This window comes from Mirounga leonina, unplaced genomic scaffold (genome assembly GCF_011800145.1).
Source record: "Mirounga leonina isolate KUSES-001 unplaced genomic scaffold, KU_Mleo_1.0 Mir_180, whole genome shotgun sequence".
NCBI classification, from domain to species: domain Eukaryota; kingdom Metazoa; phylum Chordata; class Mammalia; order Carnivora; family Phocidae; genus Mirounga; species Mirounga leonina.
The window spans coordinates 658,924-682,765 of record NW_023270469.1 but is presented as its reverse complement, the minus strand read 5'-3'; the positions used below and the strand labels follow the sequence as shown (position 1 = coordinate 682,765).

At 50.2% G+C, this 23,842-nt stretch overlaps 1 protein-coding gene across 10 annotated transcripts in view; it reads right to left on the bottom strand.

Annotated features, from left to right (window-relative positions):
- Positions 1-18,477: 18,477 nt before the first annotated feature.
- ANKRD11 (ankyrin repeat domain 11) overlaps positions 18,478-23,842 on the bottom strand; it is a 189,008-nt gene continuing 183,643 nt past the window's right edge. For 9 of the 10 annotated variants that reach the window (XM_035024590.1, XM_035024591.1, XM_035024584.1 and 6 more), the window contains 4 exons: positions 23,092-23,190; positions 22,863-23,006; positions 21,328-21,420; positions 18,478-19,429 (listed from right to left, as the gene is read on the bottom strand). In XM_035024590.1, coding sequence (XP_034880481.1) covers positions 19,244-19,429; positions 21,328-21,420; positions 22,863-23,006; positions 23,092-23,190 — 522 coding nt within the window. In that variant the 3' untranslated portion in view covers positions 18,478-19,243. Of the gene's footprint in view, positions 19,430-20,963; positions 21,128-21,327; positions 21,421-22,862; positions 23,007-23,091; positions 23,191-23,842 lie in introns of all 10 variants that reach the window. The other variant, XM_035024589.1, reaches the window with a different exon arrangement.

The following is a 23,842-nucleotide window of genomic DNA, read 5'->3' as shown; positions in this document are numbered from 1 at the left end:
GCGGAGCCACCGAAGGCGGGTCCCTGGGGCCTAGGGCAGCAGGGGCGTGGCCCGAGGGAGCGGGCTAGGTGAGGGTCCCCGCGCCCTCGCCCCCGCCACGGGGGTTGCGGAGGCGTAGTTGTGGCACGTGGTCAGCTCGGCGTCCAGCGCAGCCAAGTGGAGGCGCGGAGCGATCATGGGGCGTGGCCGGCGGGGCGACCTCGTGCGGGGCCGTGGTCGTCGGGCGGGGTCGGCAGGAGGGGTTCTCGCGCGGGGGCGTGGTCGGAGGCGTGGCTGGCATGGTAGGCGCTCACGCGGGGGCGTGGCCGGCGGGGCGTCCTCCGGCGGGGCCGTGGTCGTCGGGCGGGGTCGGCAGGAGGGGTTCTCGCGCGGGGGCGTGGTCGGAGGCGTGGCTGGCATGGTTGGCGCTCACGCGGGGGCGTGGCCGGCGGGGCGTCCTCCGGCGGGGGCGTGGTTGGTGGGGGCGGGGCCGGGAGGGGTGGGCTGCGGGGGCGGGGCCGGCGGGGCGTCCTCGAGCGGGGGCGGGGCCGGCGGGGCCGTCGAGGCGCTCAGGTACGCTCCGCCGGCGAGGGACCGGGGTCGTGTCTGTCCTGGTGGCTCGGGTGTCGCGGCCGAGCGGAGTGTGCTGCTGGTAAGGCGAGGCCCCGCTGGGGAGTGTGAACGTCATCGTAGGTTTGTGCGGCGCGGGCCTCCCAGTGGCGACGTCGCGCGTGCAGGCGGCGGGGTCTTCCTCCCCAGACCCGAGGTAAGTGGCTTGGCCTTCCGCGTCTGTGTGCGGCTCTGGGGACAGTTGTGTGTGTGTGGGGGGGAAGCTGTAGATGACGTTGATAGGGCGCCTGGGTTCCTTGGCCCGTTTCTTGACTTTGCGAAGGGACCCTGGACCTGCGTGGCGTCTTACACGGGCAGCGTTCCGCGTGTCCGAGTTTTCCCGGCTTTAAAGATGTTCCCGGTGAGGTGAAGCTCGCCGTGTTGTGCTCACCGCGAGGGAGAAGAGGGGCGTCTGCAGAGCGGGGCCCTCGGGCCAGTACTTAGGCCCTCTTCACGGCCGGGCAATCCGCCCCGCCCGGTGCAGGTGTGTGCGCGCTGGTGCGCCCCGCCCGGTGCAGGTGTGCGCGCCGGTGTAACGAGTCCGCATGTGACTCATCCAGGAGCCTTTTGAATTCCCGCCGCCGCCGTCTGTCCCAGGGCTACAGCCACCCGGGTGCGGGTGAGGCGTCCCCCTGTGTTCTCCATTGGCGGCTCCCCAGCGGCTGCTGATGTGGATCTTCTCCTGTGCTTATTGGCCCCGGATCTGTCTCTGGAGAAATGATGCGGCAGATTCTATGCCCGTTTTTACTTGTGTTGTTTGCCTTTTTGTTGGTCAGTTTTAACTATTCTATACATATTTTGGATACTAGGCCTTATCAGATATAGGATTTGCAAATATTTCCTCTTATCCTGTACCTTGTCATTTCACTTTCTTACAGTGCTCTTCAAGGCAAAAAAATGTTAATGTTCGTGAGGTTCATTTTTTTCCCTTCATGCTCATGCTTTTGGAGTCATGTAAGAAACTGTTGTTAAACTCAAGATTATGAATATTTGCACCTGTCTTTTCTAAGCATTTTACAAATTCAGTTCTTAGATTCAGGGCTCTGATCCAATTTGAGTTCATTTTTGCATGTGGTGTTAGATAAGAGTCTAACTGCATTGTGTTGCATGTGGACACTCAGATTGCCCAGCACCATTGGTTGAAAGACTTGTTCTTTCCCCACTGAATTGTGTTGGCACCTTTGATGACACCAATTGTATGGTTAATGTCTGGATTCCCCATTCTATTCATTGATCTGTGTCTTTATTCTCATGACAGCACCGCACTCTCTTGATAACTGTAGCTTTCTAGTAGGTGAAGAGAGTCCTCCAGCTCTGTTCTTTTTCAAGACTGTTTTGACTATCTGGGATCACTAGCAATTCCATATGAGGTTTACGATCACTTTTTCTGTTTTTTCCCAAAAGGCCATTCGGATATTGGTAGGGATTGCATTGAATCTATAGAACACTTTGGGAATATTTGGAAATACTGCCGTTTTAGCAATATTAAGTGCCCCAATCCTTGAACACAAAATGGCTCTCCATTTATTGAGGTCATCTTTAATTTCTTCAGAAATGTTTTGTGGTTTGGGGCATAGAAGTCTTGTACTTCCCTGAGTGAATTTATTTCTGAAGAATGTTATTCTTTTTGATTCTATTGTATATGAAATTATTATTTTATAAGTTTCCTTTTCAGATTGTTCATTGCTAGCCTGTAGAAATACAGGTGATTTTTAGGATACTGATCTTGTATGCTACAATTTTGCTGAATTTCTTTTTCTTTTCTTTTCTCCTTTCTCTCTTTTCTTTTTTTTTTTTTTCTCTTTTCTTTTTTTTTTCTTTCTTTTTTAAAGTAGGCTCCATGCCACCGTGGAGCCCAGTGCAGGGCCTGAACTTGTGACCCTGAGATCAAGACCTGAGCTGAAATCAAGAGTCAGACATTTAACCAACTGAGCCACCCAGGCACTCCTGAATTTCTTTAGTAGCTCTGATGTGCGTGTTTGTGGATTTTTTTAAAGGATTTTCTACATATAAGATGTTATTTACAATTACAGATACTTTTATTTCTTTTTCTGCCTAATTTCTATAGCTAAGACCTCTAGTATAATATTGAACACAAGTGGTGAAAATGGGCATCCTTGTCTTGTTCCTGATTTTAGAGGGAGAGCTTTCTGTCTTACACCACTGAGGATGATATTAGCTTTGGGTTTTTCCAAAGTGCCCTTTATCATTTTGAGATATTTTCTTTCCATTCCTAGCTTACGTGTTTTTATCACAAAATGAAATGATGTTGAATTTTTCCCTTCCTTCTATTAATATGGTGTATTACATTGATTAATTTTTGTATGTTGAACCATCCTTGTATTCCTGGGATAAATCCCACATGATCATGATGTCTAATTATTTCAATATACTGCTGGATTATATTTGCTAGTATTTTCATGAGAATATTTTCATCTATATTCTTAGGAATACTGGTTTATCATTTTTTTTTTCTTGTGATGTCTTTGTCTAACTTTGTTATCAGGGTGATGCTGGCCTCACAGAGTGTTCCTTCCTATTGTTTGGGAGAGTTTGGGATGGATTGGTGCTAATTCTTTAATATTTGGTAGAATTTACCCACAAAACCATCTGGTCCTGGGTGTTCCTTTTGTGGGATGTTGCTGATTACTGACTCAATCTCTTATTATAGGGTATGTTTGAATTTTCTATTTCTTCTTGGGTCAGTTTCAGTAAACTGTGTGTTTCTAGGAATGTGTCCATTTCAGAGGATTTCTAATATGTTTGCATGTAATTGTTCATAGTATTCTCTTATCCTTTTGTATTTCTGTGAGGTCCAGTAATGTTTTCTTATTCACTTCCAATTTTAGTAATTTGAGTCTTGTTTTTTCTTAGCCTATATATTGTCCAACCAGCTTTTGTTGATTCTATTTTTTATTTCATTTATCTCCACTGTTAACCTTAAAAATAAAAGTGCCAGTTATTTTACCAGCAAAAATGGCTTTTTTCTGGAATAGCAGAGACTTGCAATCCAGGACAAGCAAGCCAGGGCAAACAAAGCCTTCCGCGAATCCGGGAACAAAGCAGAGGCTCTTCTAGGGAGGAAAAGAGGGGTTGGAGGGGCTGTTGTAAACCAAGAGTCCATTGGAGTAAACTGGGAGCTGGAAGTGTAGGGGCTCCCCATTGGCTGGGCTGTGACGGCCTCTCATTGGCTGAACTGTTGCTGGAGGCGGGGGGAAGCCTCCTCCTTCCGGTTAGGGTAGTAAAGTGGTAGCCACGTGCAAGGTGCGCGTCTTCTGTTGAACCTGCAAGAGAAGTGCTGGGTGTGAGAGCTCCCCTGCCGGCGGGCTCCTCTGTAGACAAGGTTTCCTTTGATTCCAACACCACTCTAATCTTTATTATTTCTTCCCATCTGCTGGCTTTGGGTTTAGTTTGCGCTTTCTTTCGTGATCCTTAAGGTTTAGTAAAGTTAGGTTATTGACTTGTTCTCTGCAGTAGGCATTTACAGCTATAAATTTCCCGCACGCTGCATTTGCATCCTGTAACTGTTTTTCTTTAGTCTTCAAGTATTTTAAAATTTTCTCTTGCGATTTATTTTTTGACTCATTGGTTATTTAAGAGTGCACTCTTTAGCCTGCAGGTGTTTGGAATTTTTCACTTTGCTTCCTGTACCTGCTTTCTAGCTTCATTCCATTGCAGTCAGAGAAGATTTGTATTATTTCGGTCTTTTTAAACTTACGGGGGCTTATTGTGTGGTCTGACAAGGGGTCTGTCTTTGAGAATGTTCCATGTGCACTTGAGAAGATGTTCGTTCTGCCGCTGTTGGGTGAGATGTTCTGTAGATGTCTGCTGGAGCTGCTTAGCTCATGGTGTTCCGGCCTTAACGCATTTATGTCTGGTTGCTCAATCCATGATGGAAAGGGTGAACCAGAATTCCCAGCCATTGTTGTACAACTGTCTGTGTGTCTCTCCATTGTTGGGTTTGGGTTCATCTCTTTTGGGGATTCTGCTGCTCAGTGTTTGTATGTTTATAATTGTTACATCTCCTTGACGAACTGGCCTTTTAAGATCAATATAGATGTCTTCCTTTGATTCTCGTGACAATTTATATAAATCTTTTAAGATTTTATTTATTTATTTGACAGAGAGCGAGAGCACAAGCAGTGGGAGGGGCAGGGAGAGGGAGAAGCAGGCTTCCCGCCGAGCAGGGAGCCCGATGCGGGGCTCGATCCCAGGACCCTGGGATCATGACCTGAGTCGAAGGCAGACGCTTAACCGACTGAGCCACCCAGGCGCCCCTCTTGTGACAATTTATAAATTATATTCTATTTTGTCTGATGCTCGTATAACCACCTCAGTTCTCTCATGGATTTACTTCTGCCACTCATTTGTTTTCAGTCTTAGATACTTTTTGTTGTTTTTCCTCAGCTCCTCCATTACTGTCTTTGTATTTAGTTGATTTTTTGAAATAGACTATCTTGGGGACGCCTGGGTCGCCTCAGTCGGTGAAGTGTCTGCCTTCAGCTCAGGTCATGATCTCGGGGTCCTGGGATCAAGCCCCGTGTTGGGCTCCCTGCTCAGCGGGGATCCTGCTTCTCCCTCTCCTCCCTGCTCTTGCTCTCTCTCGCTATCTCTATTGTTATCTCTGTCTCTCAAATAAATAAAATCTTTAAAAAACAAAATAGACTATCTTAATTCCCTTCTTCTATTTCTCTATGTGTTTAGTTATTTGTTAGTGGTTACCTCAGGGATTGAAGTTAACGTGACAACCTAGGCTGAGCTGAGAACACACTAGTATGAATAACACCCATTTGTGTCAGAAGTGTGCAAACACTCGTCCTATACGTGTCTGTGTCTCCTTTGTGCTATTATTGCATGGTTGATGTCTATCTTGTCTGCCTCTTAACACAGATTTGTAGTGACCTCGTGCATTTGCCTATTAAATACTATAGGAAAAGAGGAGTTAAAACCACACAGAATGGGGCATCTGGGTGGCTCAGTCGGTTAAGCCTCTGACTCTTTATCTCGGTTCAGGTCATGATCTCAGGGTTGTGGGATCACGCCCTGCATTGGGCAGAGGAGCCTGCTTGGGATTTTCTCTCTCTCCCTCTGCCTGCCCCCCCATCTCTAAAATAAATAAATAATTAAAAAATTACCCCTTATGAATGAGATAGTTTCCTGTTTCTTGCTGTTTTATAAATTTTTAAAAGATTTTTATATATTTGGCAGAGAGTGAGAGAGAGAGAGCGAGAGCACAAGCAGGGGGAGAGGGAGAGGGAGAAGCAGACTCTCCACTGAGCAGGGAGCCCGATGTGGGGGGGACCTGAGCCAAAGGCAGACCCTTAACTGACAGCCACCCAGGCACCCCTGTTTTATAATTTTTTGTTGAGAAGTGGCTTTTTTTAGTATTATGCTGTGGTAACTCTGGAAATCATATTTACTCATTTTTGAAGGATTGCTGTTTTTTTTTTTTTTTTTTTTTGAGAGAGAGAGAGCATGAGTGCACACGCAGGGGAGGGAGGGGCAGAGAGGGAGGAAGAGGATCCTAAGCACACTCCATGCCCAGTGTGAGTTCTTCCAAATCCTGATCAATACTTGGCTTGGTCAGGGTATACATAGACTCATATTTTCAGCCATTCTATTAAAGATGAAGTAGGAGCTCATGTTCATTCTAGTTTGCTTGTCCAGTGGTATGTGCTGCTCTAAGGTATCCTAGATATTTGTATATTGATCTCATATCCAGTAGCATTTTTGAAGATTGAATTGATTTTTCAATAGGCAAAGATGTTGCCTAGAAATACAGACCATTACACTTCTCCTTAATAATCTGGTTACCTTTTACTGATTTTGCTTGCACTATTGTAAGGGCTAGATTGACCAGTACAATGCTGAACCAAAGTGGTGAGAATGGATATCCTTACTTTTTCCAGACCTTAGGGACTAAACTTTCCGCCTTTCACCATTAAGTATGATGTTAGCTGTAGGTTTTTCATAGATGCTGATTTTTGGGGTAAGTAAATTCCTCTTTAAATCTAGTTTGCTGAGAGTTTTATTTATTTTTAATCTTTTTTTAAAAAAAAAGATTCATTTCAGAGAGAGAGAGTGTGTGTGTGCAAGCAGGGGGAGGGGCAGAGGGAGAAGCAGACTCCGCTGAGCAGGGAGCCAGACTCAGGGCTCCATCTTCCAACCCAGAGATCATGACCTGAGCTGAAACCAAGAGTCAGATAGATGCTCAACCAACTGAGCCACCCAGGCGCGTGGAGTTTTATTAATTTTTAAATCAGAAGTGGACATTGGGTGGCGCTTGGCTGGTTCAGAGGAGCATGCAACTCTTGATCTTGGGGGTTGTGGGCTGGAGCCCCATGTTGGGTGTAGAGATTACTTAAATAAACTTAAAAAGAAGTGGATGTTGGATTTTGTAAAAAGCTTTTTTCTGAATCTATATAGTCTTTTTTTTACTTTGTTAATATGGTTGTCACTCCCCCCACCACCAACTCTGTTAATATGGTGAATTACATGGATTGATTTAGAATGTTAAACCAATTCTTTATTCCTGGAATAAAGCCTATTTTGTAACAGTGTGGTATCCTTTTAACAGATTGTTAAGTTTGGTTTACTAAAATTTTGTTTAGAATTTTTGTCTTTGTGTTTATCAGGGATAGTGGTCTGTGGTTCTCTTGCATTGTCTTTGCCTCTTTCCAAATATGGTAATGCTGGTTTCATGGAGTGAGTTGGAAAATATTCTTCCCTTTTCAATTTTTTTTTTTTTGGAAGATTTTACATCAAATTTGTATTATATCTTAAGTGGTGGAATTCAGCAGTGAAACTCTCAGGAACTGGAGGGTTTTTTTAATGGAAGTATTTAAAACTACACATTCATGGGGCGCCTGGGTGGCTCAGTCATTAAGCGTCTGCCTTCGGCTCAGGTCATGATCCCGGGGTCCTGGGATCGAGTTCCACATCGGGCTCCCTGCTCTGCGGGAGGCCTGCTTCTCCCTCTCCCTGTCCCCCTGCTTGTGTTTCCTCTCTCACTATGTCTCTCTCTGTCAAATAAATAAAATCTTAAAAAAACATAAAAACAAAAAAACCCTACACATTCATGTCTTTAATAGATATAGAACTATTCAGGTTGTGTATTTTTTAAAAATTTAAATATAATTAACATACATTGTTATAGTTCAGATGTACAATGTATTGATTCAACAGTTCTATACATTGCTTAGTGCTCTTTGAGATAAGTGTGCTCTTTTTTTTTTTTTTTTTAAAGATTTTATTTATATGTAGAGAGAGTACACACAAGCAGAGGGAGAAGCAGGGGGCCCGATGCGGGGCTCGATCCCAGGACCCTGGGATCATGACCTGAGCCAAAGGCAGACACTTAACCGAATGAACCACCCAGGTGCCCCTAAGTTGCTGAATTTATTGGTATAAAAGTTGCTACTAAAATTTGTTCATTATTCCTTTAATATCTGGAAAATCTTTAGTGATGTCACCTCTCTTATTCCTGATATTGGTAAATTGTGTCTTTACTCTTTTTTTTCTGAATAGTCTGGCTAGAAATTTATCAGTTTTATTGCCCTTATCAAAGGACCAGGCTTTAGATTTCTCATTTGACTTCTTCCTTAATCCAAGGGTTTTGAAGGAGCATATTATTTAGTTCCCAAATATTTGGAGATTTTAAGATCTTTCTGTTACTGATTTATAATTTACTTCCATTACAGATTAGAACATATTTTGTGTGACTTGAATCCTCTGAATTTGTGGAGACTTGTTTTATGACCACAGTATAGTATATCCTGGTAAATGCCCTCTGTACTTGAGAATAATGTGTACTGAGCTTTTGTTGTGTGAAGTGTTCTGTAAATGTTAACTAGGTTGGTTTGGTTGATGATGATGTTCAAATTTACTCTGTCTTTGCTGATTTTCTACCTACTAATGAGAGAGGTGTTAAAATTTTTAAAATTGTGGATTAATCTATTTTTCTTTGCAATTTTATCAGTTTTTGGTTCATGTATTTTGCTATTAAGTGCATAGACATGATCATTGTTATGTTCTCATTATGAAATGAGTTCCCTTATCCCTAGCAATGGTCCTTGATGTTAAAATAGCCATTCTAGGGGAGCCTGGTTGGCTCAGTCTTTTAAGCGTCTGACTCTTGATTTCGGCTCAGGTCATGATCTCAGGTCATGAGATCGAGCCCTGCGTTGGGCTCTGTGCTGGTGTGGAGTCTGCTGTAGATTCTCTCTCTCCCTCTGCCCCTCCCCCCAATTGCAGGTGTGTGCTCTCTGTAAGAAATAAGTAAAATCTTGAAAAGATAAAACAGCCATTCTAGCTTGCCTGCTTCCTTTCTATGTAAATGCTCCTTATTTCGTGGGTTGTACAGATAAGAAATGTGGTATAAGTTGGGTTCATGGAAGGAAATTTTGAATCTTAAAGCTTTATTCCTTTGACTTTCAAACATGGATCTGTAAACTCCATACCACATCTCTCGCTTTCTTTTGAATAGTGTTAGCGTGGTATATTTTTTTCCATCTCTTAACGTTTTACTCTTAACCTGCTTGTGGTATCCTTAAAGGATATCTCTTATAGGCAGCATATAGTTGAGTCTTGATTTTCAACCCTAGCTAGTCATCTCTGCCTTTAGTTGGGATGTTCAGAGATTTTTTTTTTTTTTTAATAGAGTTGAGTCTGTCGCGTTGCTATTTGCCTTTTACTTGTCCTGTCTCTGCTTTGTTTTCCCCCTTCTGTTTCTGCCTGTTTTGTTTTGTTTTTTTTTTTAAGGTTTTATTTATTTGACAGAGACATAGCGAGAGAGGGAACACAAGCCGGGGGAGTGGGAGAGGGAGAAGCAGGCTTCCCGCCGAGCAGGGAGCCCGATGCGGGGCTCGATCCCATCATGACCTGAGCCGAAGGCAGACGCTTAACGACTGAGCCACCCAGGTGCCCCTTATTTTATTTTTATAAAGAATTTATTTATTTATTTCACATAGAGAGACACAGCGAGAGAGGGAACACAAGCAGGGGGAGTGGGAGAGGGAGAAGCAGGCAGGAAGAGGGAGAAGCAGGCTTCCCACCAAGCAGGAACCCAATGCAGGGCTCGATCCCAGGACCCTGGGATCATGACCCGAGCCGAAGGCAGACGCTTAATGACTGAGCCACCCAGGTGCCCCTATTTCTGCCTTTGGACTTTCATGATTTCATTTTATTTCTATGGTTGTCATGTTAGCTGTAACTTTTGTTATTCTATTCTTTACTTCAGGGTTTTTAATATATGCTTAAAAACCTATATGTGAAAATGTTAAAAAGCCTACCCTCAAGGGACAGGACGTCGTTCCTTCCAGCAGTGCCCTTGAATTTTTCCCGAGTTTGCCTCTCTGCTGTTGGTTATACCTTGTATTTTATATGTGCTGTAATCCACTTCCTGCATTTTTATTTTTTAAACAGGTAACTAGGGCACACCTGGGTGGCTCAGTTGTTAAGCATCTGCCTTCAGCTCAGGTCATGGTCCCAGGGTCCTGGGATCGAGCCCCACATCGGGCTCCCTGCTCAGCAGGAAGACTGCTTCTCCCTACCCCACTCCCCCTGCTTGTGTTCCCTCTCTCGCTGTCTCTCTCTGTCAAATAAATAAAAAAATCTTTACAAAAAAATAAAGAAGAAAGAATACAATAGAATAAAACCAGGTCTGGGTTGGTGGAAATATAAAATGGTGCCATTGCTGTGGAAAACTCTTTTAGAGATCCTCAAAAAATTAAACACAGAGGCGCCTGGGTGGCTCAGTCGTTAAGCGTCTGCCTTCGGCTCAGGTCATGGTCCCAGGGTCCTGGGATCGAGCCCCACGTCGGGCTCCCTGCTCGGCGGGAAGCCTGCTTCTCTGTCTCCCTCTGCCTGCCGCTTTCCCCTGCTTATGCTCTCTCTCTCTGTCAGATAAATAAGATCTTAAAAAAAATAGTTAACTATGTTTTAAGGAAATCATGAAATAAGTGTTATCTAGTTAACCATGTGGTTTCTGTTCTAGAGATTGTTTCTCTACGTAGATGCAGATTTCTGTCTAATACCAGTGTCCTCCTGCCGGCACGACTCCCTCTGACATCTCTTGTAGTATATGGGTTTGCTTGAGATTAACTATTTGCACTTTTATGTTACAGAAATGTTTTCATTTCCTGTAAGTTTTTCTTCTTTTTTTAAATTACGTTAAAATACACATACCCTAAAATTGATCATCCTAAACACCTTGAAGGGGCCAGCTGAGTGGTATTTGTTGGTGAGCTGCACCGTTCGGTGTAGTTTGGGGACCTGCAGTGCCGCCCCTCACTTTGTTCACGGGGCTGGGCATTTGTGTAGCCCCTGAGGATGCCCTCCCACCAGGTCCTGCTCTGCGTGTCTTAGCTCAGGGGTTGCAGCGGCTCTGTTGAGAAAACCCCTCTGTCTCAGTGGGCAACCCTCCCACACACTTCTTTGGTTCAGCTCAAAGTTTTTCCTATTGAATTATCTCAATTTACTTTTTTTTTCTTCTTTTCTTTTTTTTTTTAATTTAAAGATTTTTATTTATTTATTTGAGACAGAGAGAATGAGAGACAGAGAGCATGAGAGGGAGGAGGGTCAGAGGGAGAAGCAGACTCCCCGCCGAGCCAGGGAGCCCGATGCGGGACTCGATCCCGGTGCTCCAGGATCATGACCTGAGCTGAAGGCAGTCGCTTAACCAACTGAGCCACCCAGGCGCCCTTTTTTTTTTTTCTTAAAGGTTTTATTTATTTCTTTGACAGAGAGAGACACAGAGAGGGAACACAAGCAGGGGGAGGGGAGAGGGAGAAGCAGGCTTCTCGCTGAGCAGGGAGCCCGATGCGGGACTCGATCCCAGGACCCTGGGATCATGACCTGAGCCGAAGGCAGAGCTTAACGACTGAGCCACCCAGGCACCCCTGTATTATCTCGGTCTTTCTGAATTTACTGAAGCTTGACTTGGGGCCTCACATATTGTCTCTCCTGGAAAATATTCCATGCTCACTTGAGAAGCAGATGTCCCTTGCTGTGGTGGGGCCGCCTGCTGGATAGAGGTCTAGTTGGTTTATAGTGTTGCTCAAGTCTTTGGTTTCCTTGTCGATCTTCCGCTTACTTGTTCTGTCTATGTGAAAAGTGAGCATAGTGAAGTCTCCAACTGGTACCATGAATGGTCTAGTTCTTTTTGGTCGGCCAGTTTTTGCTGAGTCTCATGTAGGCAGCATATCGTTGAATCATAATTTTAAAAAGTAAATTCTGTCAATCTCTCCCTTTTAACTGGTGAGTCTAATCCATTTACACTTATATTATCGGTAAAATTTATTTTTTGCTGTTCTTATGTCATAAATCTGTTTTGTTTCTCAGTTCCACCAATACTGCCTTCTTTTGTTTTAGGTGTTTTCTAGTATCCCATTTAAACTGCTTATTGGACTATATTTTTGAGTTACTAATAAAAAAAGGTTGATGTGGGGATTACAGTAAACATATTAAAACAACCTAGTTTGGATGAATAGTTAAGTTTCAATAGCATACCAAAACTTTGTTGTAATGTAGCCTTCTCCTTTGTGCTACAAATTACATATAAATTATGTCTTTATACATCATAAGCCCATCAGCAGTTTTATAATTACTGCTTTATGTCATTGTCTTTTAAGTAAGACAGAAGGGTCACAGACAAAAAATGCACTCATACTGTCTTTTATTTATTAATTTTTTTTCTAAAGATTTTATTTGCTTATTTGAGAAAGACAGAGAGAGAGAGGGAATACAAGCAGGGGGAGTGGGAGAGGGAGAAGCAGGCTTCCCGCTGAGCAGGGAGCCCGACGCGGGGCTCAATCCCAGGACCCTGCGATCATAACCTGAGCTGAAGGCAGCCGCTTAACCACTGAGCCACCTAGGTGCCCCTTATACTGTCTTTTATGTTTATATAGTTACTGATGAAAAGCAGTGTTTTTATTTCTTCATGTGGATTCAAATTACTATTTAGTGTTTTTTCATGGAGGCTGAAGGACACTTTTTACTGTTTCTGAAGTGCAGATATGCTAGCAATAAATTCTGTTTTTGTTCATCTGGAAATGTCCTAATTTCTCCGTTCTTGAAAGCGTCTTCTCTTGTTACGTTCTCAGCTGGCGATGTCCTCGTCAGCACTTTGCACTTGCCATCCCGCGGCCTTCCCGCCGCGTGGTCTCCGCTGTGCTGTTCGGTCCTGCGGAGGCTCCCCCTGGGCTCTAAACTGAGTCTCTTGCTACTGCAGGATTCTCTTTGTCTTTCACTTTGGACAGGTTTTGATACATCTAAGTGTGGATCTCTTTGAGTTTATCCTGCTTGCAGTTTATTGGGCTTCTTAGATATAGATTAGTATTTTTCATCAAATTTGGGTAATTTGGGCCATTTTTTCAGATATTCTTTCTGCCCCTTTCTCTCCTAGGAACTCCCATTTGCACACATATTGGTGCACTTGGTAGCATCTAGCAGGTCTCTGAGGCTCTGCTCATTTTCCTTCCTTTTTTTTTTTTTCTGTTCCTCAAATTTGATCATCTCAGTTGACCGATCTTCAGGTCTGCTTCTGCCCACTCAGATTCTGTCACTGCACTTCCAATGGCATGATTTCCATTTTCTCTTCCGAGTAACTGCTCTGTTTACTAATATTCTTTATTTGGTGAGACACCATTCTTTTACAGTCATATTAATTCTTCAGACATAGTTTCTTTTTTTTTTTTTTAAAGATTTATTTATTTGACAGAGAGAGATAGTGAGAGAAGGAACACAAGCAGGGGGAGTGGGAGAGGGAGAAGCAGGCTTCCCGCAGCGCAGGGAGCCCAATGTGGGTCTCGATCCCAGGACCCTGGGATCATGACCTGAGCTGAAGGCAGACGCTTAACGACTGAGCCACCCAGGCGCCCCCAGACATAGTTTCTTGTTTTAAAAAAGATTGAGAGAGAGAGGGTGCAGGAGCACAACCAGGGGGAGCGGCAGGCAGAGGGAGAGGGAGAAGCAGGCCTGGGGCTCAATCCCAGGATGCTGGGATCATGACCTGAGCCGAAGGCAGACACTTCACCAGCTGAGCCACCCGGGCGCCCCCCAGACATAATTTCATCTAGTTCTTTGAATGTAATTTATCAAAGTGGACTTTAAGTCTTAGGTTTATTTAATATCTGGGCTTCCTCAAAGACAGCATCAACTGTTACTTGTTTTTTCCTGTTTATGGGTCATACTTTGTTTTTTGTTTTTGTTTTTTTGTTTTTAAAGATTTTATTTATTTATTTTGACAGAGGGAGAGACAGCGAGAGAGGGAACACAAGCAGGGGGAGTGGGAGGGGGAGAAGCAGGCTTCCCGCTGAGGAGAGAGCCTGATGCGGGGCTCGATCCCAGGACCCTGGGATCATGACCTGAGCCGAAGGCAGACGCTTAACGACTGAGCCACCCAAGCGCCCCCATACTTTGTTTCTTTGCATGTCTCCTAATTTTCTGTTCAAAAGTAGACATTTTAAATAACATAACAGGGTGATTCTGGAAATCAGTTCCCCATTATCCAGATTTTACTTTTTGTTGGTTGGTTGCAGCTGCTGCTGTATTTAGCGACTTTCTGAACTAATTCTGTAAAGTCTAAATCCCTGTTGGGTGTGGGGGTGACGCCTTTGTGCTGTTAGCTTGCTGCCACGCTAATGATTGGGCAGATTTCCTTCAAACCCTTGATCCACGAAGTCTTCCACTCTTTGCCCGAAGGCTCTTCAGTACTCTGGCAAGTCACAGCTCTTCATTGGCTTCATTTCCTGTTTCCACAAGGCCTCAAGTTTAGCCAAAAGTGAGAAAATAGGAGTTCTAAGTTACTTCCTGAGCACGCACACAGACCTGCATGTGCACTTGGCCTTCTGTTTCCTCAGGAATATATCAGAGCATTCATAAGTGTACCCATAGACATCTCATTCCCCAGATCTTCCTTTTCAGCTTTGTGGCCAGGCTCTTGTTTGCTCTTACTGGTATCATCACCTCGGGCAGCTGTGATGTTAAACAGTTGTCATTGATTGTTGGTGACAAACCGTCTGGGGTGAAGGCCTTTTCCCACTGAATGATCTCCAAGTGAGGGTCAAATAACAAGTCCTAGGAATGGGGCTTTTCCAGAGAGCTGCCAGACAAGTCAAATGGTGGCAGTGCCCTGGAGCTGGGAGGACACCTGAGGAGACCCACACTCAGGCTAACCCTTCTGGTGGCTGCTGGGTTGCTGGTTGTCAAGACGAACACGGAACTGGAAAGAGAAGAATGGAAATATGGAACTTAAAATGACACACAGCTCGCTTCAGAGGTTTAGCTTTTTTTCTGGAATAATCATGCCTTGGTTAATTTCCAAAGTTCTGAAAATGGTGATCTTGACAGCTTTTTTTTTTTCCCCCCTCCCTCCAAAGTTCTTATTGCTGTTAGGGAGATTTTTGAAGGTTTTTACTTCGCTCTTCTGGAAGTTCTTCATTTTCCATTAAATGAATTCACCCTACTTTATCTTTTCCATTTCTCTGAGGTTCTGATCTGTGATAGTAACATTCTCTCTTTACCAGGACTACTTTGAATTGGTGGTTTTCTGCCTTTTCTAATTTTGGGGGGATTTTTGACTGCGAGGTAAATGGCTCAGATTGCCATTTTAACTTGGCATCTGGCATCCTACTTCCTAAAGTATGTCCTTGAATATCATCCTAGCTGCCACAGGGAAATGTAGAAAAGTCTTCTACCTTTTTTAAGCTGTGAAATATGACCGAAGGATGCCAAAAATACATTTACTACCCATTAAGTTATCACAAAGCCTGCCCGTAGGGTCAATACCAAGATCAAGAAATAGAGTGTCACCAGCAGCCCCTGGAATGCTCACGTGCTCCAGAGTGACCGCTCACCCTGCAGTTGGTGTGAATTTTATATAAACAGAGCCATACAATCCAAACTGTGTGTGTAGCTGGATTTTGTTACTCTTCGTTGCTATATATAAGCTGCGCTCAGTGGGCGTGATCTCGCCCGGTGCGGGAGCGTTTGGCAGTGCTCGGAGATGGAGGTCGTCCTAGCTCGGAGGGGTGCTGCTGACGCGCAGACTCTTCTGGCCGCTGTAAGGAGCACGAGGTCGAGAAGCACTGCTCCGTCTGTGACGCTTGTTTTGTTCCTTTCTGCTCCTGCAAACAGTCCAGGTGATGAACGTAAGTGACACTGTACCACAAGCCTGGGCTTCCCTGGTTCTGTGCGCGGAAGCGCGTGTGCGGGGTCTGTGCCGGCCCGCCCTCGCCAGGGGAGTGAGTGGCCCGAAGCCCCAGCTGTGGCGTGTGGGGAGCACCGCCTGAGCTCCGGGGCTGCCCCTCAGCTTCTCATCCTGTTTCACAAAAAGGGAAGCCGAGCCCCTTCCTTCCACTGTCCGGAGTGCTTGTGTCACTAAGTCCCCAACTTGAAGAAGAAGACACATGGGGGCAGCTTCCTGTCCTCCCCTGTTAAAGGAGGGTGGAAGCAGGCTGTCGGGAGCCTACCTGCAGACGCCGCGTGCTGGCTTGGTTCATGCGAACGAACCCTCTCTTCCTGCCAAGGCCACCAGCCGTCGCCCAGCCTCAGGTGTCCACTCACTCTTTGGGCACCGGGTCCCCTCCAGGGAAAGCCTGTCCTGCCCTGCAGGGTCACCGGGTCGGGCCCACCTCCGGGCTTCCGTACCGCTCGAATGCCCCTCCACAGCTGCCTTCCCAGGAAAGGCGGAAGCTGCTCATGGCTTCTCCCGGAAAGCCCTCACCTGCTGCCATGTTGTAGTCTGCCGTTCGCGTCTCTTACATGGGTGCGTTCCCTCTAAGTCAGGGGAACCCCTGCCAAGCACTGGCCCCCCTCACGGAGGAGGCCCACCGGCCCTGCTGGGTGCTCACCTGGAGCTGTGCGATGCTCATTGGGTTCTGAGAGCCCCTGGAGGACCGGCATCAGCAGGGGTCGGCAGAGGCCCCAATTACGGGCTGGTGGACCCCCTCGCTGGTAGGGAGGTCGGCGCTGTGTGTGCAGGAGCGCGGAGCCTGGGCGGTAGTCCGGCGTGGGGCCGGGGGCTGAGCCCGGGGCCAAGCACGCCCTTCCTCCCGCCTTCCTCCGTGGACACCCACACCTGCAGCCACGGGCCTCAGGGACAGCCTGCGTCCAGACCAGGTGCAGGTCTGGACTCACGGACGTCCTGAAAATAAGACGTGCGCTGACCCTTCCAGCCCAGAGAAGTGAGCACTGGGAGCAAACCACAGACAGCCTTGGTTCTTAGTTACTTGTGGGGGGGGGGGGGGGGGGGGGGGGCACCTCCACACACGCAGCCCAGACGGGAGCATCCAGGTTGTGTGCTTCTGCGGCAGCCCCCCAGCGTGCTGACCCCGGGACGGGGCATGGTGGCAATGCCGTGTGCAGGCGCTCAAGGCTACAGGGCCACCGTCCACACGGCAGTGTGGAGGCCGGGGGCGGGGGGGGCGCCATCCCCACCCCCAACACGCACAGCCGGCAAGTCCACGGCCTGGTGCTTGAAAAAGCAGGGCTTAGGGCGCCTGGGTGGCTCAGTCGGTTAGGCGACTGCCTTCGGCTCAGGTCATGATCCTGGAGTCCCGGGATCGAGTCCCGCATCAGGCTCCCTGCTCGGCGGGGGGTCTGCTTCTCCCTCTGACCCTCCTCCCTCTGATGCTCTCTGTCTGTCGTTCTGTCTCAAATAAATAAAATCTTAAAAAAAAAAAAAAAAAAGCAGGGCTTAGAAGACGGGTGACTGGGGGGCACCTGGGCGGCTCCGTCGGTGAAGCGTCCGTCTTTGGCTCATGATCCCAGGGTCCTGGGATCGAGTCCCGAGTGGGGCTCCCCGCTCACTCGCTCTCAAATAGATGAAAAATCTTAAAAAGATGGGTTACTGTGATGACAGCTCCATGATGAGAAAAGTAACTAATTGACGCCCAGAAAACACTGGAGCTTTGCTGCCCTCTCCACCCCTGCCCTGCAAGCACGAGCGGGCACCAGCCTGGAGGAATTCTGCACAAAGGGGAGAAGAGGGAGTCAGGAGGAGAGGCGGGGCTCGGCCGGTACCGGGGTACTGCACGGACTGGGAGGGAGCCTGGCCCAGCACCCCGCGGTACCCCCGCACCGGAGGAGTCCCGCCCGGGGATGCGGTCATTCTGCAGTTGCTGCTGCCCGGTGAGGTACAGGAGACCGAGGAGAGGGTGACGGGTTCCAGAACGTGAGAGAGGAAAAGGCCCAGCCCACACCCGGCTGCCTGGACCTGCACCTCCGCGCCGTGTGCCCAGTGCCCGGGGTGCGTGTGGGGCTGACGGTGCGAGCCAGGACCGGATGAGGCGAGGGTGGTCTCTGGGAAGGAGCTGCTTTGCTCAGGGGGCGGCCCCAGGCCAGCCTGGTGCCATCCCCGCAGCGTCTCCTCCCAGCGGACGCAGGGTCCGTGGTCTGTCCGCTCTGCCCTGCGGGGCTCCCACCGCCCATCCTGGCCCTCCAAGCTGGTAGCCCAGGGGCTCTCCCCGTGGGGACCCCGCATCAGCAGCGGCCTGGCTGGGAGATCTGCCAGCCACATGTGGAAGCTCAGGGTTGTGCTCCCGTTCTGGACGCAGAGGGCCAGGCGGTGGTCTCTCCAAGGCCCTGCAGCCGAGAACCCACCGCCCCAGTCGTGAGGGCCTCTCCTTTCCTTCCTATTCCTGCCAGGCCCTGGGGGCAGCCGGCTGGAGGTGTGCCCGTCGGGCCTCTCCCTGTCCCCCCTCTGCCCCCCGCCCTGGTCTGGCTGCCTGGGGGGCGGGGGGGGGGGCGTGGGAAAGGAGGGAAAATTAATGTTTCAAAATTAAAAGGTGCTAATTGGGAAGGAAAACAGTTGAAGACGCAGAGGGACCCCTCAGCTGAGTCCTGTGGGTCGGCCCCTCCTAGAGAGGGGCCTGTCAGGTACAAGGAGCATTTAATTAATTTATTTATTTCTTTACACATAACTGAAGTGATGTTACAGTACAGAAGTTATTTACAACTGTGCAGTATGTGTTGCAAAATAAATTATCTAGAAGGCAGCAAAAGTACATTGTGAATGTGTATAAAACTGTACAGCGTTTACGGGTATACTTTTTATATGATTATTGGCTCTGTAGTGTTTCAAGTTATGTTCTCAGAAAGAGAAACAAAATGCCCAAGATTAAAGGAAAAAATATACAAACCACGTGGATTTGACTCCATTAAAAACACAACCCGAGTCCCGGCTCCAAGTCCGTGGCGGGCGGGCGGGCGGGCGGCCGGCCCTTCCCCCCGCACAGCGTCCCAGCCCGACTGAGGCCCGGGGCAGCCGGGCAGCAGCTGGGTCCGCACTCTCCCTGCCCTCGGACCTGGAGGGCGCGGTTTCTGAGGGGTGGACGCCTTAATTTTCTTTTAGTTGATCAGAATGGAACAAGAAATTTTAAAAAATACACTCGGTTCTGCAGCTCCTGAAATGCCCGTGCAGCCGGCTGGAGGGCAGACCCCGGCCGCCGTGTCCGCATCTGCGTCCCCGAGGTCTCCTCGGCCTCCCGCGGCAGCTGGTATTACAGAGCCCTGCCCCAGGGGGCAAAGTGCGGGTCTCTCCCTGGGTGTCCCCACCTGAGGGACAAGGTCTCCCTCCACTGCCTGGACGTGGCGGCAGCGCTGGGCAGACGCGTGTGGCCCTCGCCCGTGTCCTGTGTGGCCGTGCCGAGGTGCGTCAGGCTGGCAGAAGCACGAAGTCGTCGTTGACGTCGACCATGGGCACGTAGAAGGAGGGCACCTCGTTGACGCACAAGGACTTGTGCCCGGCGGGGTCCAGCTCCTGGACCTTCAGCTGCCACTCCATCCTCTGCACGGCGTTGAGAGCCGCGGCCTCGTGCTGCTGCCGCATCAGGAGACACGTCTATGCGGGAAACACAGCAGGTGAGGGGAGCTGAGGCAAGACCCCGGCCCCCCACGCCCCCAGCTGCCCAAGCGAGGCCGGCCCCCGGGGCCCATGCCCCCCCCCAAAGGCCACCTGAGCGCCCCCGGCCTCCGCACAGCTCAGCAGCAGTGCTGAGCCCATGGGCGCCCAGCCCTGTCCCTGGACGGTGCCCCCGCCCCCCAGGTTCCACAGTAGCGTCTAATTGAAACTGAAAGCTACTGTTCTTGGCCATTTTCTTTTTACAGTTATTTAGGGCTGGTCATCTTAGCTTCACTTGTACTACAAATTAGGTCTTTTTAAAAAAAACTTTGAAGTAGGCTCAACGCCACATGTGGGGCTCAAACTCATGACCCCAACATCAGCAGTCGCATGCTCTACCCACTGAACCAGGCAGGCGCCGAAAAACAAACGAAACGTGTAAAACCGGTTATCTAGGGTCTGAAGCGTTTTGTACCGGGGTATCCTATTCACGAGGTTCTAAGTAATGGCGGTGGTACCGTCAGGGTGTGCTACGTAAGGGTCCCGGATCGAGCAGGTGAAAGGGGAGAGCCGAAAGAGCGTCTGCCGGCATCACTGAGGTGGGCCTGGGGTCGGGCGGGTTTGCGAGCAGAGGGTGCATGTGAACCCGGTGTGAGGACTCTCCTCGCGGCCAGACTCGTTTTCTCAGACGTGCGCCCAGAAGCACAGACGGTGGAGGATCAGTGTCTATAATGTGCCTTAAAATGATTCAGTGTGCTGAGGGGGTCGGGATGGGAACCCGCCTCCACCTTTACTCTTCCGGAGACGAACCACTGTTTATGGTGGCCACAGCTCCAAACCAGGCACACTTGGCGCACTTCCTTTCTTTCTTTTTCAAAACGACTTTGAGAGTGCACACGCACCAGCGGGGGAGAGGCAGGAGAGACTCTCAGCCGGCTCCATGCTGAGCGAGGAGCCCAGCGCGGGGCTCGATCCCACGACCCTGAGATCGCCACCTGAGCCGAGACCGAGTCCGATGCTCAGTGACTGCGCCCCTCCACGTCTTTTTCTATGCACCCTGTTTTTTAAGTTCTTTGTACGTTAAGGACGTTACACTCCTGTGTTTTCAATGCACAACGTCTAACTTTAACGTGGTCAAGACGACTCTGTCTTGTTACGGGGCAGCCACCAGGCCTGGTGGAGGCGGGAGCTTCCCAGGGACGAGCCCAGGGCCACAGACGCCGCGTGGGCTCCTTACTGTCTGCCGTCTACTCCATGCCAGCACCTCTCCGAGGGCGCCGCGGCCATGGGTCCGTGCGGGGAGGGGACGCAGGTTAGGGCCGGCATCCTGCAAACTCTGTCTTCCTCTCCAAGAGCAGGCCCCCCACCCCCACCCCAGCCCCAGAGCTCTAGTGAGAAGAGCGGGCACGGCCCTCTGGGCCCTGCCTCCTGGAGCCTCCCAGGGGTGGCGCTGACCCTCGTGTCAACTCTGTAACTGGCGTTCAGTTTTCCAGTTGGCAACCCTAGCACCTGCGGATGAGGATGTGCTTCTTACTTGCTAATCTTTCTCTATCTCCCACCCATCCTCTGCCTGCTGCACTGGTCAGCACGTCCAGAGCAGCGGTGCTGGGTGCATGCTGTGACCTTTGAGGAGGGCTCAAGGTGGGGTCCCACAGAGGTCTGACCGCCAGCTGGTGACAGGAGCTGCTCCCCGCACACCTGGACAGGAGGGAAGACACTCTAAGGAGGCAACATGGGGGCGGGGAGACCTCAGCTCCCTGAAAGTATCCACTGGGTTCAGAGGGTCTGACACTGTCACTTCCAAACAGGGGACCCAGCAGCAGCCACCCCGCCCCCCGCCCCAGACACCTGCTGGGACCCCCAGCCCAGGCGCAGCCTGGGGGGCACAGGGCCCTCACCTTCATGCGGTCATACTTGTCGTCCACGTCCTGGAGCCAGGAGATGAACTGGCGGGCATTGAACCGGTCGCGCACGGACTTGTTCTCATCCCCCTGAAAAGAGCAGACGTGGACGCTGGGGGGTGGGGAAGAGCCAGGCAGAAGGCCCACGCGCAGAGTGAAAGCCGTGGTCTTACTCTCGAGTCCCCAGGCGCTGTCCCGGTCCGGGACCGACACACGCGGCCCTCCCTTCGCGTTCCCTGCCCCCAGCCCCGGAGCCTGCCGTGTGCCTCTGTGTTTCCATTTCTTCTGCTTGTAACTTTCTGTAAAAAGGACCCCGGGAGGCCCGCGGTGGCTTCACGCAGCGGGGACGCCAACCTGCCGTCACTGTCCTCACATAGAGCAACACCTGTACCCACGGAGGGCAGCCGGTGGGTGGTCTCACAGCCCCCGCGGTCTGGCCCCATGCGTGGCCCCCGGGGAGCTGGGAGCAGGCCCCGTACCAGACGCAGGGGAGGGCTCGCTCAGCAGCAGCTCAGAAGTCACCAAGATGCTTGCTTTTAGGTGCAAAATCCCCTAAAGCAGCTCTTCAGTGCCTGACCGTTTTAGAGCTTTTGCTTCAGACAACAGGTTAATGGGGAAAGTTAATTTCTTCAAATTTTAAGTAGGCTTCAGGCCCAATGTGGGGCTTGACTTCACGACCCTGACAGGAAGGGCTGCACGCTCTACCGACTGAGCGAGCCAGGCTTCCCTGATGGGGCAAGTTTTTGAGATATTCTTCAAGACTATGTAAGTGCCTGGAAAATCCTTAATGCACTAATAAAAAGTTTTAAAAGAAATCTCTGAACCACCTACTTCCGCACACATCCAACCTGAGAATGCTGCTCATGAGCCGGGGTGCAGTGGGAGCTCACGCTGGCCTGTGGGGCACACGGGTCACCAGGGGGCAGGCCCAAAATGACACACTCTGGGTGGATTTTAAAAAGTCACAGTGGTTGTCAAGGAAGAGAATCAACCGGTGACAGAGTCTGGCCCCAGGCCTGAATGCGGCAGGCAGCAGGGGACGGAGCGGGGACACAGGAGTCTGCGGGGACAGGTCAACACCGGGAGCTGCCAGCAGGTGAGGCCCCTGAAAGGCACAGGCACTCGGGACACCCCCCCGGGAGCCGTCTTGCGACCACGGCAGGGGGAGGAAGGGGACAGAGCAGGGCCACGGTGCCACCGCGGGGGAAGGAAGCACAGCCACGGTGGGCAGCTGCGCGCTCAACACCTCCCGGCCCCCGGCTGCAGCGCCTGGTTCCGCCCGCGCACGACAGCTGCCGACTGGGCCGTTCCTGGGGCAGCCCCTGCAGCCGGGGCTCTAGGGGTGACTCATCCTAATCATGTTTTCCAGGAAAATCTAATGATCGGAGGCCCCTGAGGACCCGCACTGAACGTGCCGCTGTCTGGTCGCGCCCCCCACCCCCCACCCCGCCGGGCCGACTCGATCTGTGGGACGCGGGTATTTCCACTCGCTGTGCCTGTGGTGCGGCCCAGGCGCATGCGTGCCCACCCACCTGACTTTCCAAGGGCATGTTGTAGACCTCCGAGTCCAGCAGCATGGTGCAGGCACTGAACGGTACCGCCTGGTTCGCGATGGTCCTCGCCGCCCGGCAGTGAACCCGCAGGATCTCCTGCTCGCAGGAGACGATGAGCTTTTCCTGGAGGAGAGCAGCCGGATGAGCCAGGCCCCCCGCAGGCCAGCCGCGCCCCGGCCCGACGCCCCGCGCCCACAGCCCCTCTTACCCGCTCGATGCTGTGCTGCAGACGCAGCTTGCCCCGCACCGTCTCCTGCTGCTTGAACAACTCCTTCAGGGGCTCCGCCAGGGAGGGAGGGGGCGCAATCTGCAATCACGGGGGGTGGGGTTGGTGGGGCTGTGAACTCGCACCAGGATGCCCGCCCTCTGCCCACCCTTCCCAAACAGCCTGGGTGACCGTGGTGTGGCGACAGAAAGGAAACAGAGTGGTCTCTACGAAAGAAGGTGTGAGACCCAGTGGAAGGTAAGCAGAAGCTACACAAACACAGTGACCCCAAGTTTTCCACGATGGTCGTGGTGCTCTGTTTTGAAAACTAAAATTTAAACGAAAAAGGCAACCAAACGTCTCACTGAACAGAGATCCCAGGCCAGATTCTTTTGGGATCTGGTGTCCCAGACAAGACCAAGCAGCTAATCCTCCCCGCCCTAGGACCGACAGGGCTAAGCTGCCTCGTCTCCTGCCCGGGGCAGCCTGGGATCAGGGAGAGCCGTGCTGGGAGGGGGGTGCCGGCCCAGGCCCTGTGCTCTCAGCGCCTCGCCCCCAGAGCCTGACACTCCGAGGCACGGGTCCTCGATCAGAACACACCGGATGTCAGCCCTGGTGGGGAACCAGCTCAGACACCAACTTTCAGAGCACACGCATCCAACGTGACCCCCCCCTGGGGGGGCTCCCCCTGAGACTGGCGACGTGGGCTGTGCGCCTGGGCCCTCCCAGCATAAGGCAGAAGTTCTGGCTTTTC